We start from the raw sequence: 12,063 nt of genomic DNA on the forward strand, positions 1-12,063 counted from the left end.
TAACATTATCTCATTGTTATCTACCTTATTAAATTTTACAAAGAGATTGCATTTTTTTTCCTTGCAGAATCTTTCTAAAACCACAACTTATGAAACTTCATGTAACAGTTCCTTTGATATTGCTGATAGTCTCCAAAAGATGAGAATGATCACTGGACTGCTGACAATTGAGAAAGAGCTTTAACAAACCGAGACCATTAAGAAACTGTGCAAGGGAAAATCTTGTTACCAAGACACGGGTTTCTAGTTAATTTAAAATTGCAGCTGACCCAACCTTGGTGCCAGTCGATTTCTTGCCAGCTGCGTGGCTCCTGTTTAAGGCACCACTTGTAATGAAGTTCTGGAGATCTTTGACTTGACGCATACTACAATCATTTATGGAAAACAAATCTTCCTAGATATAAAAGCTACCTCCCAAGTGTAGCATTTTATTTCTAATAACTGCCCAATCTCTCTGTAATCTTATTTCCATTAATGAATTCCAAAAACTTCTGAAAGAGAACACCAGTGATATTATTAATAATGTAAACCCCATTATAGTCACAGACTAGCAGACACAAGAGTCTTACACTCTCCTTTCACCTTGATTGTGGTAAGACCCAACAGAGCTGGCAAATAGACAGCTGTAGCAATTAAAACAGAGCTGACCCTTCTTTCTTATTTTTTAAATTCCAAACTTCCTCTATATATAATATATATGTTTCCCCTTTTACAAATTCCTCTTAGTGACAAAGCTATTTACCTCTTTTCTGGTCTCTAGGATCCTGCACCCCAAATCAGGCTTTGGCCATTACAACACTTCTTCCAGAGACCCTTATGCTGTGCCATGTACAGTTCAGTAATACTTTACTAGACATTCCAGCAAGTAAGGTCTTTCATATCCATTCAGATTTCAGCATGGAAAAAGGTGAGTTCCACCAGTTGAATCTGGTTTCCCCCTTGTTTTCATATTTGTACAAATGTCACTTTATTGGTTTACATTTCTGCCTTCTAGTTTTATCTACTGTGTAACTATGGCATTTTTCTCACTCAGCATTTTTGTTCTATCCATTCAACAAAGTTTTAACATGTATCTATAATATACTATGCTTTACTATTATAACTTACTACTTTCTCCTTTGTTAGCCTGTTATCTTTGTGAGGGCTTGGATTATGTCTCATACATCTTTTGTTCCCAACTAGTAGCACAATGTTTGAATGCTGTTGAACTGAAGGATATTATGAGCAGAACAGCATTAACAAGTGGAAAGAAAAAATAGGCATGACTTTGGGAGGACATTAAATAAATCAACTGATCTAAAATAAGACAGTCCATGCCAAATATAAGTAGGTAGTGCTATATCATGGGAGAGCTTTTACTCCAAGGTCAGACAGTTTGAGTGGTAATGAGAAACCACTGAAGGAAGGTTAATTCCAGTAAACTGTTGAACACCAAATAGAATGCCTGGTACCAGGATGGGCACTGGAGATAGAGGAGCAAGACAAGGCTTTTAAATCTTACTAGAACAACAATCTCAATCTCAAAAATGACAGAATGATCTGTTTGTTTCCAAGGCAAACCATTTAATATCACACTAATCCAAGTCTCTGCCCCAACCAGTAATGATGAAGAAGCTGAAGTTGAATGGTTCTATGAAGACCTACAAGACCTTCTAGAACTAACACCCAAAAAAGATGTTCTCTTCATTATAGGGGACTGGAATGCAAAAGTAGGAAGTCAAGAGCTACCTGGAATAACAGGCAAATTGGCCTTGGAGTACAAAATGAAGCAGGTCAAAGGCTAACAGAGTTTTGCCAAGAGAACCCACTGGTCATAGCAAACGCCCTCTTCCAACAACACAAGAGAAAACTCTACACATGGACATCACCAGATGGTTAACACCGAAATCAGATTGATTATATTCTTTGCAGCTAAAGATGGAGAAGCTCTATACAGTCAGCAAAAACAAGACCAGGAGCTGACTGTGGCTCAGATCATGAACTCCTTATTGCCAAATTCAGACTTAAATTGAAGAAAGTAGGGAAAACCACTAGACCATTCAGGTATGACCTAAAGCAAATCCGTTATGATTATACAATGGAAGTGACAAATAGATTCAAGGATTAGATCTGATAGATAGAGTGCCTGAAGAACTATGGGCAGAGGTTCGTGACATTGTACAGGAGGCAGTAATCAACACCATCCCCAAGAAAAAGAAATGGAAAAAGGCAAAATGGTTGTCTGACTAGGCCTTACAAATAGCTGAGAAAAGAAGAGAAGCTAAAGGCAAAGGAGGAAAGGAAAGATATACCCATTTGAATGCAGAGTTCCAAAGAATAGCAAGGAGAGATAAGAAAGCCTTCCTTGGTGATCAGTGCAAAGAAATAGAGGAAACAATAGAATGGGAAAGACTAGAGATCTCTTCAAGAAAATTAGAGATGCCAAGGGAACATTTCATGCAAAGATGAGCACAATAAAGGACAGAAATGGTATGGACCTAACAGAAGCAGAAGATATTAAGAAGAGGTGGCATGAATACACAGAACTATACAAAAAAGATCTTCATGACCCAGAAAATCAGAACGGTGTGGTCACTCACCTAGAGCCAGACATCCTGGAATATGAAGCCAAGTGGGCCTTAGGAAGCATCACTACAAACAAAGCTAGTGGAGGTGATGGAATTCCAGTTGAGCTATTTCAAATCCTAAAAGATGATGCTGTTAAAGTGCTGCACTCAGTAAACCAGCAAATCTGGAAAACTCAGCAGTGGCCAATGCTGGAACAGGTCAGTTTTCATTCCAATCCCAAAGAAAGGCAATGCCAAAGAATGTTCTAACTACCACACAATTGCACTCATCTCACATGCTAGCAAAGTAATGCTCAAAATTTTCCAAGCCAGGCTTCAACAGTACGTGAACCATGAACTTCCAGGTGTTCAAGCTGGATTTAGAAAAGGCAGAGGAACCAGAGATCAAATTGCCAACATCTATTGGATCATCGAAAAAGCAAGAAAGTTCCAGAAAAACATCTACTTTTGCTTTATCGACTACACCAAAGCCTTTGACTGTGTGGATCACAACAAACTGTGGAAAATTTTTCAAGAGATGGGAATACCAGACCACCTGATCTGCCTCCTGAGAAATCTGTATGCAGGTCAAGAAGCAACAGTTAGAACAAGAGACTGGTTCCAAATTGGGAAAGGAGTACATCAAGGCTATATATTGTCACCCTGCTTATTTAACTTATATGCAAAGTACATCATACAAAATGCCAGGCTGGATAAAACACAAACTGGAATCAAGATTGCTGGGAGAAATATCAGTAACCTCAGACATGCAGATGACACCACCCTTATGGCAGAAAGCGAAGAAGAACTAAAGAGCCTCTTGATGAAAGTGAAAGAGGAGAGTGGAAAAGTTAGCTGAAAACTCAACATTCAGAAAACTAAGATCATAGCATCTGGTCCCATCACTTCATGGCAAATAGATGGAGGAACAATGGAAACAGTGAGAGACTTTATTTATTTTGCATGGTTAGTGTTTTATTCTTTGAAGAATGGCTCTGAAACATCACAGTACATCAGGTTGAAAGGACAAGTTTAAAATAGTTTCATAAGGATATAACATATGTACTGCCTGTTCACTCTACAAAATCTTGATCATAGAGCTTATGATACACTTAGTTAGCAGTAGCACCCAGGTTTTCCAAATATTCATCATTGCTCTCTTGTTTGCATAGACTTCATCTCATTAGCTGCCTTCTGCTTTTGTTGCATGATCTCAGAGTCCCTCTACTTCTGAGAGGTAGTCAGGCTATTCTCTTTTCTTTTTCCCTTACTAATTTCCTGAGATTTCTTCATGTTTTCTGGTGGGGAAGTTCTCGTTGATTTCCATGGGCCATGATGACAACTGGACCAAGCCTGGAAGAGGGCAACTCAGAAAAGGAACGACTTCCTCACACTCTCAGCCACTGTCCCTACCCATTGATCTGGAAGACTGAGCCCCCGAGGGCCCCCTGACGGGATTCGCCTGTCAAGACTTTATTTTGGGGGGCTCCAAAATGATTGCATATGGTGACTGCAGCCATGAAATTAAGAGATGCTTGCTCCTTGGAAGAAAAGCTATGACCAACCTAGACAGCATATTAAAAAGCAGAGACATTACTTTGCCAACAAAGGTCCGTGTAGTCAAGGCTATGGTTTTACCAGTAGTCATGTACGGATGTGAGAGTTGGACCATAAAGAAAGCTGAGCGCCAAAGAATTGATGCTTTTGAACTGTGGTGTTGGGGAAGACTCTTGAAAGTCCCTTGGACTGCAAAGACATCTATCCGTTCAATTTTAAAGGAAATCAGTCCTGAATATACATTGGAAGGACTGATGCTGAAGCTGAAATTCCAACACTTTGGCCACCTGATGCAAAGAACTGACTCTTTGGAAAAGACCCTGATGCTGGGAAAGATTGAAGGAGGGAGAAGGGAACAACAGAGGATGAGATGGTTGGATGGCATCACCGACATGATGGACATGAGTTTGAGTAGGCTCCGGGAGTTGGTGATGGACAGGGAAGCCTGGCATGCTGCAGTCCTTGGGGTCGCAAAGAGTTGGACACGACTGAGCAACTGAACAGAACTAAGAACTACACAGGCTGATTAGTTATACACATGGGATGCTAGATGACAGAGAGAAAGGAGTATTTGTATCAAACCTGGGTGTTAAGGGTCAGGTTTTATAGGAAAAGTAACCTCTAGAAGGATGACCATGACTGAGGTAGATGTGAAGAGAACAGGACATTCCAGGCAATACAGAGCCCTGGAAAAGTTTTCAAAACTAAGTTTAAAGTATACACTGGCAGTACACAAAATGGATAAGAAGAATGGAAGGTAAGGAGACTAGCAAATGTAATTTGCATTGCAGTGATCCAAGCATGAATTGACAAGTTTAGGCCAGAGTAACAGAAATACTAATAGAGGTGTCAGATATGAGATATTTCAAAGGATGAGTTAGCAAGATTTGGATATAGGAATGAAAGAAAGGTTGTCAGAAGACAACCAACGTTCATGGGTAACTAGAAAAACAGTATTATTAACAGAAATAAGGCCATCAAGAGGTGGTTTGATACAGAAGTGATTAAACATGTTCAAAGCTTGCCTTTCTTCCACAAACCCTTTACTGATCTCATCTCTGACTACTTTATCCTATATCCCCTTAATTTCCACTTGTATTAAGTTATTTAATATCCCCTGACATGCTGACTAACCAGTAATGGCATCCTTACCTTAAGTTCAATTATGGGTTCCCTTGGACTGTTTCATCTTTGGTAAACTCCTCCATAGAGGCCAACAGTATGCTAATAGTGAATACTCAAATCTGAGTTCATTTCCTTTTGAATTTGCATGTCAATATTTTTCCTTCCTATCCTAATCCAATTGACTAAATAGGGCCTCTGAACCTTCCTGCTCAGTTTTTCCTCTTTTCTTCAGGGGTTTATGTCTGCCTAATCAAGGTTCGACCCCAGTCAGAGGAGCTGCTCCAGGTCCTGAGCACCGCTGACACCTCCGTCTATGGTTGGGCCACACTTGTCAGTGAGCGTAGCAAGAATGGAATGCAAAGAATCCTCATTCCTTTCATCCCAGCCTTTTACATCAACCAGTCAGAATTGGTTCTTAGCCACAAAAAAGACGTCGGGGAGCTAAGAGTACTGGGAGTGGATAGAGTTCTTGAGAAGCTAGAGGTATGTTAAGGACTGAAGCAAAACAGATCAGGGTTTTGAAAATGAGATTTTTCATTCTCAGTCCAGGGTAAAGGAATAGATACTGAACGACTTGATAAAATTCACCACAGGAAATTCCTAAAACAGAAAATCTGTCCACTTTATAATGCCATGGGGGCTCCCAGAGTCCAAAATCTGTCATGAGCATTGTCTGGAAGATAATACAAATGCATATATATATATGTGTGTGTGTGTGTGTGTGTATATCACACACACACACACCACCAATGCTATCCTGAGAGTTTTAGAGTGCTAAAAGCTTTTGAAGGCTATATTATTCTCACACAGATGGTTTTCTTCCCCTACCCTTCAATATGTCTGTGTGAAAAAGTGACTTGTCAGCTAGCTAACTAGAAATCCAGATGTCTTATTGTTTATGATTGGAATGTATTGACACAAAACTGATTTTCTTCTTTCAAACAAGTTCCATTTTCTTTTCTCTAAGGTGTTCCCCAGCTCCCCAGTTCTAATGGTCTCTGGCCATAGGCATTCTTCGCTCACACCTGGCCTGGCCATCTACCACGTAAGAGTAGTCAACTTCACATCCCTCCAGCAGATGGCATCACCTATTTTCATCAACATTTCCTGTGTGCTCACCAGTCAAAGTGAGGCTGTACGAGTGAGAGCTATGAAAGCTAAGTCTGGTGCAGGTGAGCATGGGGGTGACTATTTTTAATCTAGAGGCAAAAAGACTGAATGTATTACAATTTAGTTTAGAATTTAATTAATGGGAAACATTCAGCCACTTGATCAAGATTATTCAGACTAGCTGGGACATGGATCTTTATTCTCGGAGGCTACCCTATAACCTTCAGGTAGCCTTCTTAAAACTTGTTTAGTCGCTGTCCCAGGCTCCTCTGTCCATGGGATTCTCCAGGTAAGGATACTGGAGTGGGTTGCCATCTCCTTCTCTAGGGGTCTCCTGCTTGGCAGGTGGATTTTTACCACTGAGACACCAGGAGATTCAGGTTGGATCCCTGGCTCAGGAAGATCTCCTGGAGGAAGAAGTGGCAGCCCACTCTAGTTATTCTTGCCTGGAAAACCCCATGGAGAGAGAGGAGCCTGGCAGTCCCCAGTCCATGAGGTTGCAGAGTCAAACACAACTTAGTGACCAAGCATGAATGCAGTTTAACCTGCGTTTACTAGCCTCAAAAGTATACTTCTTGCCTTGTTTTAAGCCCTTTGATAAATGTTTGATTTAATCCAAAAGTATTTAGCAAATCTTTGTGCATCAATCAGTAAATGGTAGTAATCCTAGAAGCAAGACTTGGCTCTGACAAATCCTGATTCTACCTTTACCCAGTTCGGAAATGATGCCAAGTTTGGGTGGGATGGTAACAGTTACGGAAAGAAGTGTTAGAAGTTTCTTCCCAGGTGGCTCAGTAGTAAAGATTAGGATTTAACCCCTGGGTTGGGAAGATCCCCTGGAGGAAATGGCAACCCACTACAGTATTCTTGCCTGGAGAATCTAGGAGTGAATTAGGCTGAACCTTAGTACATCTAACGGGAGAAAGGTTTTGGCTTCTGTGAGTATCCGATTTGTATGAGTCAGTAAATATTCTAAGCATATTTATATGCATTTTAATTCTCATTCTAAAGGGTTTCCTAAAACTCTTTAAGAGATGTTTTCCCCTTTAAAGAGTTGAAATTGGGATGTTCAGGATCCTATCACTAGAGAATGTTCAACCCCAATCTGTGCTGTGAGAGTAGTTTTTAAACTGAGTTCATGGATCTCTATAAAGGTTCTCAGAATTCAACGTGTCCATGCCCTGAATGGGAAAAAACAAAATTACATCAAAATTACAGTAGTTATCAGACCTAAAAATGTATCTTTATTACTAGAGCACACATACTACTGTATTACAAATAAGGCCTTTTAACATTTTGCTGTGTATTATAAAACTTCAATTGGTTTCCTTTATTCCTACATTTTTTGCATTGAAAAACATTGAGTTGGGGTACATTGACTTCACCAGACTGCCAAAGTTACCCATGGCAAAAAAAAAAAAAAAAAGCTAAGAATCACCTGGGTGCTCATTGGAAGGACTGATGCTAAAGCTGAAACTCCAGTACTTTGGCCACCTCATGTGAAGAGTTGACTCATTGGAAAAGACTCTGATGCTGGGAGGGATTGGGGGCAGGAGAAGGGGACGACAGAGGATGAGATGGCTGGATGGCATCACTGACTCGATGGACGTTGAGTCTGAGTGAACTCCGGGACGTGGTGATGGACAGGGAGGCCTGGCATGCTGCGATTCATGGGGTCGCAAAGAGTCGGACATGACTGAGACTGAAGAATCACCACGTTCTTAAGTGATGAGGGCACAAACTAACAGTACACTGTTATTTTTGCTACAAATATGCAACCCAATCTTAAGTTCACTCATACAAGCATGATACCTACTTGCAGGAACAAGTAGGTATTTAAAACAGGGCCCAATTAAGACAGGAATTAGTTCAATGTAGACACAACAAAGGGGTGTCCTAAGTTAATATACCTCTTGATTTATTTGGACTTCCAGTGTTGGGACCAGATCAGGGAGGAGATTTTAGTATGTTGTTTTGTTTAGTCGCTAAGTCATGTCCAACTCTTTTGTGACCCCATGGACTGTTGCCTGCTAGGCTCTGCTCCTCTGCCAATGGGATTTCTCAGCCAAGAATACTGGAGGGGGTGGCCATGCCCTCCTCCAGGGGATCTTCCCAACACAGGGATCAAGCCCAGGTTTCCAGGCATTGAAGATTCTTTACCATCTGAGCCACCAGTGAAGCCCCCACCTTTTTTTTCAGTACAAGCAACCTCAAATTATTCTTCAGAGTAAAGCAGTTTAACAGTGCGAAGTTGTTCAACAGTTGTGAACAGAGTTTAGAGAGAGGTTAAGAGCAGTTAAGAGCCCAGAGGTAGAGGGCCTATACAAGGGTTGCAGAACAGGAACTATGTATAAGGGCCTGGTGACAGTTTATCTGGAATGGCAATTTGGTGAGGCAGGAAGAGTTCATTTCTAGACACTGAAGAATTCGAAATAACCAAGAGAAAGTATGCTTCAAAAGACATGTCTTAACTTTTATTGAGGACAAATTTATATACAAATCATGTTCCCTAGAAATGATAGCTGAATAAAAAAGGACAAGTGGCTCCTGGGTCATTGTTTCAGGTTAGAGGGATTACAAGTTGAAGGATGTCACTTGGAGTTAAAGTACACAGGAGAGATAACAGGCATTTTACAGTGGCAGAGAATTTAAACATTCTTTTGGAAGCTGAAAAGGCTTAAGAATTGTAGTTTATTATGTTAGTGATAAAAAGCCAAAAAGGTAGAGGCACCAAGTACAGTTCACCCCTTTTTCTCTGGTAAGAAACAAAAAGAATTTCCTAGAGGGCTAAGTTTTGAGTGCTTCAGCTAGATATCTCAGAAGCATACAATTTTTAAATGCAACATCTGTCCTGTATATATTAAAAAAACTATCTTCTTTTATTCTGCCAACGCGTAGATCAATGTGACGGTTCAGGTGTTCTCCAGAAGTTTGCAGGTTCTTACCAGAGTCTCCTTTTTACCCTCTTTGTGATGCTGGCATCAACAGCTTTCCTCTTTCTAGGTAAGGAGTCCTTATATTCAGCACCGTAGAATTTAGACTTGGAAACTGCCTTCATTTCACAAACTAAATGAGGATGAAAATTAGCTGTTTATATCACATCTAATTTGGGACATGCAATTGAAACTGACTTAGCCTCCCTACCCTTAGTCTCCTGGTGGACCAAAGATCCTGCCCAATTTACTGAGAAGCAATAAACTGCATGCAGCAAACAGCTACCACTCAGAAGTGGAAATCACTGCTAAACTTTAGATGATAGCTAGTTTTGCTCAAATACATAGCAATAGATGATTCAAGCAACGTAACACATACTATTATCTACACGTACATTTCCCATCTTTCAGCCGTAAGTTGAATACCTCTGAAAATCACTGAATAAAAACTTCCCGTTAAGTATAGTGTTATTTAATTTGAAGCCTTACTTTTTTTATAGCAATACTTAAGAATGGACTTGACCCTTAAGGCCTTCCTCCAGTGAGAAGAGATCTCCTTGTTGACATCTTATTCTTTTTCCAGCATACAATGCCTTCCTAAACAAGATGCAGACAGTTCCAGTTGTTTACGTGCCAACTCTAGGTACACAGTCAGGTAAAGAATCACCATCTGTTATCTCCGAAAAACTCAGGTACCACCCTCATTCACCTCTATTCATCCTTCTTTTATTTCCTTTCCTCTTAGGTTCTTACACATCCACACGTTCTCCCCCTCCGCTCCTGAGTCCACACCCCCCACCAGCCCAGAATCGGCTACAGCACTGGCTGTGGAGTATAAGACACTAACCTCTGCTTGGACAAGTCTTTAACTATAGGGGACTGGAGATTTCTAGCCCCAGATCAGCAGCAACCTCTACATTCACACACCTCCAAACAAGGCTTCTGAGAACTGTAAATAAAGCATCCTAAGCTGTTTTATATTAAGTGGCGTGCTAGACTGTGTTTTAAATATCAATTGTCAGTTCTTAATTCTAAGAAAACATAAAAGTAAAATGAAATACCCCATTTACATACTATTCCAGTTTTTAATCAAGCTCTGCAGATTTACTCCATGAACCTAGGGATAGCAATGTCCCAAATGGACTTTTTAAGTTCTTGGCCACTTACTTGCCCCAAATGACTCTAGAATCCACTCTTCTGGTTGCCCCTGAATACGTGAGGTAGGAACCTCCTAGAAGTAAAACAAGACAGTAAACAGGATGTATCCAAAACGTGTTTATTGGGATGGTTTCCCGTTCATCTTGATACAGGGTACTTTTAGTGCTGCTTCCGTCTGAAAGAGCATCCTGCCAAAAAAAAAAAAAAAGTTCCAAAGGTTAACTGATAGCAGCCTACTTACCCTACCTGAACCCCACAAAATGCCTCTAACCCACAGAAAACCTACATTTGTATTTTCTTCAACTCTTTAAGCTTCTACCTAGTCACTAGACATGGGATTCAGCTCATATGAAGCCCTTTTACCACCCAGCTTTAGACAGTAGCATTTTAAGATGAATGTTTCCTGATTATGCATTTGGTAGACATAAGGAAAAAAAGTATAAAAATTACATTAAACCATTTACCTTCTGTAAGCCTCGCTTTTCCTCCTGTAGGCTGGCAGAGGACAGTAGAGCAGCCAACACACAAGACTACTGTTTGTGCATGGCTAAAGACGGTGGTGATTTTATAGCATCCTGGGGGGAAAACATCAAGGAATTACCCTTTTTCCTCCCAAACCTTTCTTCACTTAAACATATGATGTCAGGCATTAACTGTAAAACAAGTATGCTATGAAAATTCTTGGGATTTACTTTCCTAATCTAAACTTGATTATCTGGCTCTAGGTATACATCAAAGTCAACTCAAAAGCAACCTCGACCATGTGCCCCAACCTATGGATTTTGAGTAAACAACATCATCCAAAAAATTATTCAAAAGTCAAAGAGAAAAAACCCTGTACTTGGTGAGGAGACATGCTCAGTAACTGGTCAACATATCCACCCCTTTGCCGCCAGGAAGAAGTACATAAATTACCACAGAACCCAAACATTATCATTCCAGTGTTTTCCCAACACAAACGTTGTGGTCTACAGAGTTTTGAAGGGGAATCTCTCTGGATCACTCCTCCTAAAGTGCAAAATTTTACTCATCTCTAACATTCAAATTTGAATACATTAGGGCTTCACGGATACCTTTTTTCAACTCGTGGGATTCAGTGCTTTCCCCACTAGTACATGTTATCTCCTCACCTGGGCATTTTACATCCATGAAATAGGAATTGGGGCTCTGCACCAGGCGCTTCTTCTTGTGTTTCCTCTTCTCCTCTTCTGGAGAGGGATGAAGAAGATCCTTTGCGAGCTAACAGAGGCAGAAATGTAGAGATTTAGAAACCAATGGTGAATATGGATGATCGAAAACAGCCCCCACTGCCACACAACGGGGAGAGCTCTCCCCTTGTCGCCCCTGGTGTCTGCGCAGCTGGGCCGCCATCTTATTGCCTCTCCGCTCCCGTCCAAGCACGGGTCCCAGCTGGCCTCTGCGGCCCCTGTAGTTAACTTGTCCTGGGAAGTGCGGAGGGCAAATGAGGGCCCTCTGTGATCCCAAATCAGCGTGAGAGCAGAGTGCAGACAGAAGAACGAGATCTCCACGGAAACCTAGCCGAAGAACTCACAGGCATGTTCTCGTGAGGAGGTCGTCACCGCCGGAAAGGGGCGGAAGCGGAAATCCTGATCCTTAAATTCGCCGTCCCGCAG

The 12,063-nt window shown here is 41.0% G+C and overlaps 2 protein-coding genes and 1 pseudogene across 11 annotated transcripts in view; 1 reads left to right on the forward strand and 2 right to left on the reverse strand.

Moving 5' to 3' along the window:
• Positions 1-10,255, forward strand: part of NUP210L (nucleoporin 210 like) — a 102,917-nt gene extending 92,662 nt beyond the window's left edge. For 4 of the 8 annotated variants that reach the window (XM_059884976.1, XM_059884977.1, XM_059884978.1 and 1 more), the window contains 5 exons: positions 761-907; positions 5,461-5,711; positions 6,196-6,400; positions 9,237-9,341; positions 9,855-10,255. In XM_059884976.1, coding sequence (XP_059740959.1) covers positions 761-907; positions 5,461-5,711; positions 6,196-6,400; positions 9,237-9,341; positions 9,855-10,117 — 971 coding nt within the window. In that variant the 3' untranslated portion in view covers positions 10,118-10,255. Of the gene's footprint in view, positions 1-67; positions 908-5,460; positions 5,712-6,195; positions 6,401-9,236; positions 9,342-9,854 lie in introns of those variants that run through there. The other 4 variants (XM_059884982.1, XM_059884983.1, XM_002686017.6 and 1 more) reach the window with 3 other exon arrangements.
• Positions 2,882-5,553, reverse strand: LOC132344834 (small EDRK-rich factor 1-like; annotated as a pseudogene).
• RPS27 (ribosomal protein S27) lies at positions 8,786-12,042 on the reverse strand. Of its 3 annotated transcripts, NR_024613.1 has the most exons (6): positions 11,982-12,042; positions 11,560-11,668; positions 10,894-11,004; positions 10,439-10,617; positions 9,761-9,868; positions 8,786-9,404 (listed from the first exon to the last, which is right to left on the reverse strand). NR_024613.1 is itself a non-coding variant. In NM_001098135.2 (4 exons), exons 1-4 carry the CDS (start codon positions 11,985-11,987, stop codon positions 10,589-10,591), a joined length of 255 nt encoding a protein of 84 aa, NP_001091604.1. In that variant the 5' UTR covers positions 11,988-12,042; the 3' UTR covers positions 10,527-10,588. The 3 variants fall into 3 exon arrangements, 1 of the variants encoding a protein (NP_001091604.1); NR_024614.1 differs by lacking the exon at positions 9,761-9,868; NM_001098135.2 differs by lacking the exons at positions 8,786-9,404; positions 9,761-9,868 and having other exon boundaries at positions 10,527-10,617.
• Between the last annotated feature and the right edge of the window lie 21 nt (positions 12,043-12,063).

This window comes from Bos taurus, chromosome 3, assembly GCF_002263795.3.
Source record: "Bos taurus isolate L1 Dominette 01449 registration number 42190680 breed Hereford chromosome 3, ARS-UCD2.0, whole genome shotgun sequence".
In the NCBI taxonomy this organism is placed as follows: domain Eukaryota; kingdom Metazoa; phylum Chordata; class Mammalia; order Artiodactyla; family Bovidae; genus Bos; species Bos taurus.

What these genes read in the sequence shown, in the direction of transcription:
- RPS27 (NM_001098135.2), bottom strand. An exon ending in CATGGATGTAAAATGCCCAG is followed by an intron (nt 11,005 to 11,559) that starts GTGAGGAGATAA and finishes TTTTCCCCCCAG; the next exon opens with GATGCTATAAAATCACCACC. An exon ending in AAAAGCGAGGCTTACAGAAG is followed by an intron (nt 10,618 to 10,893) that starts GTAAATGGTTTA and finishes TTTTTTTGGCAG; the next exon opens with GATGCTCTTTCAGACGGAAG.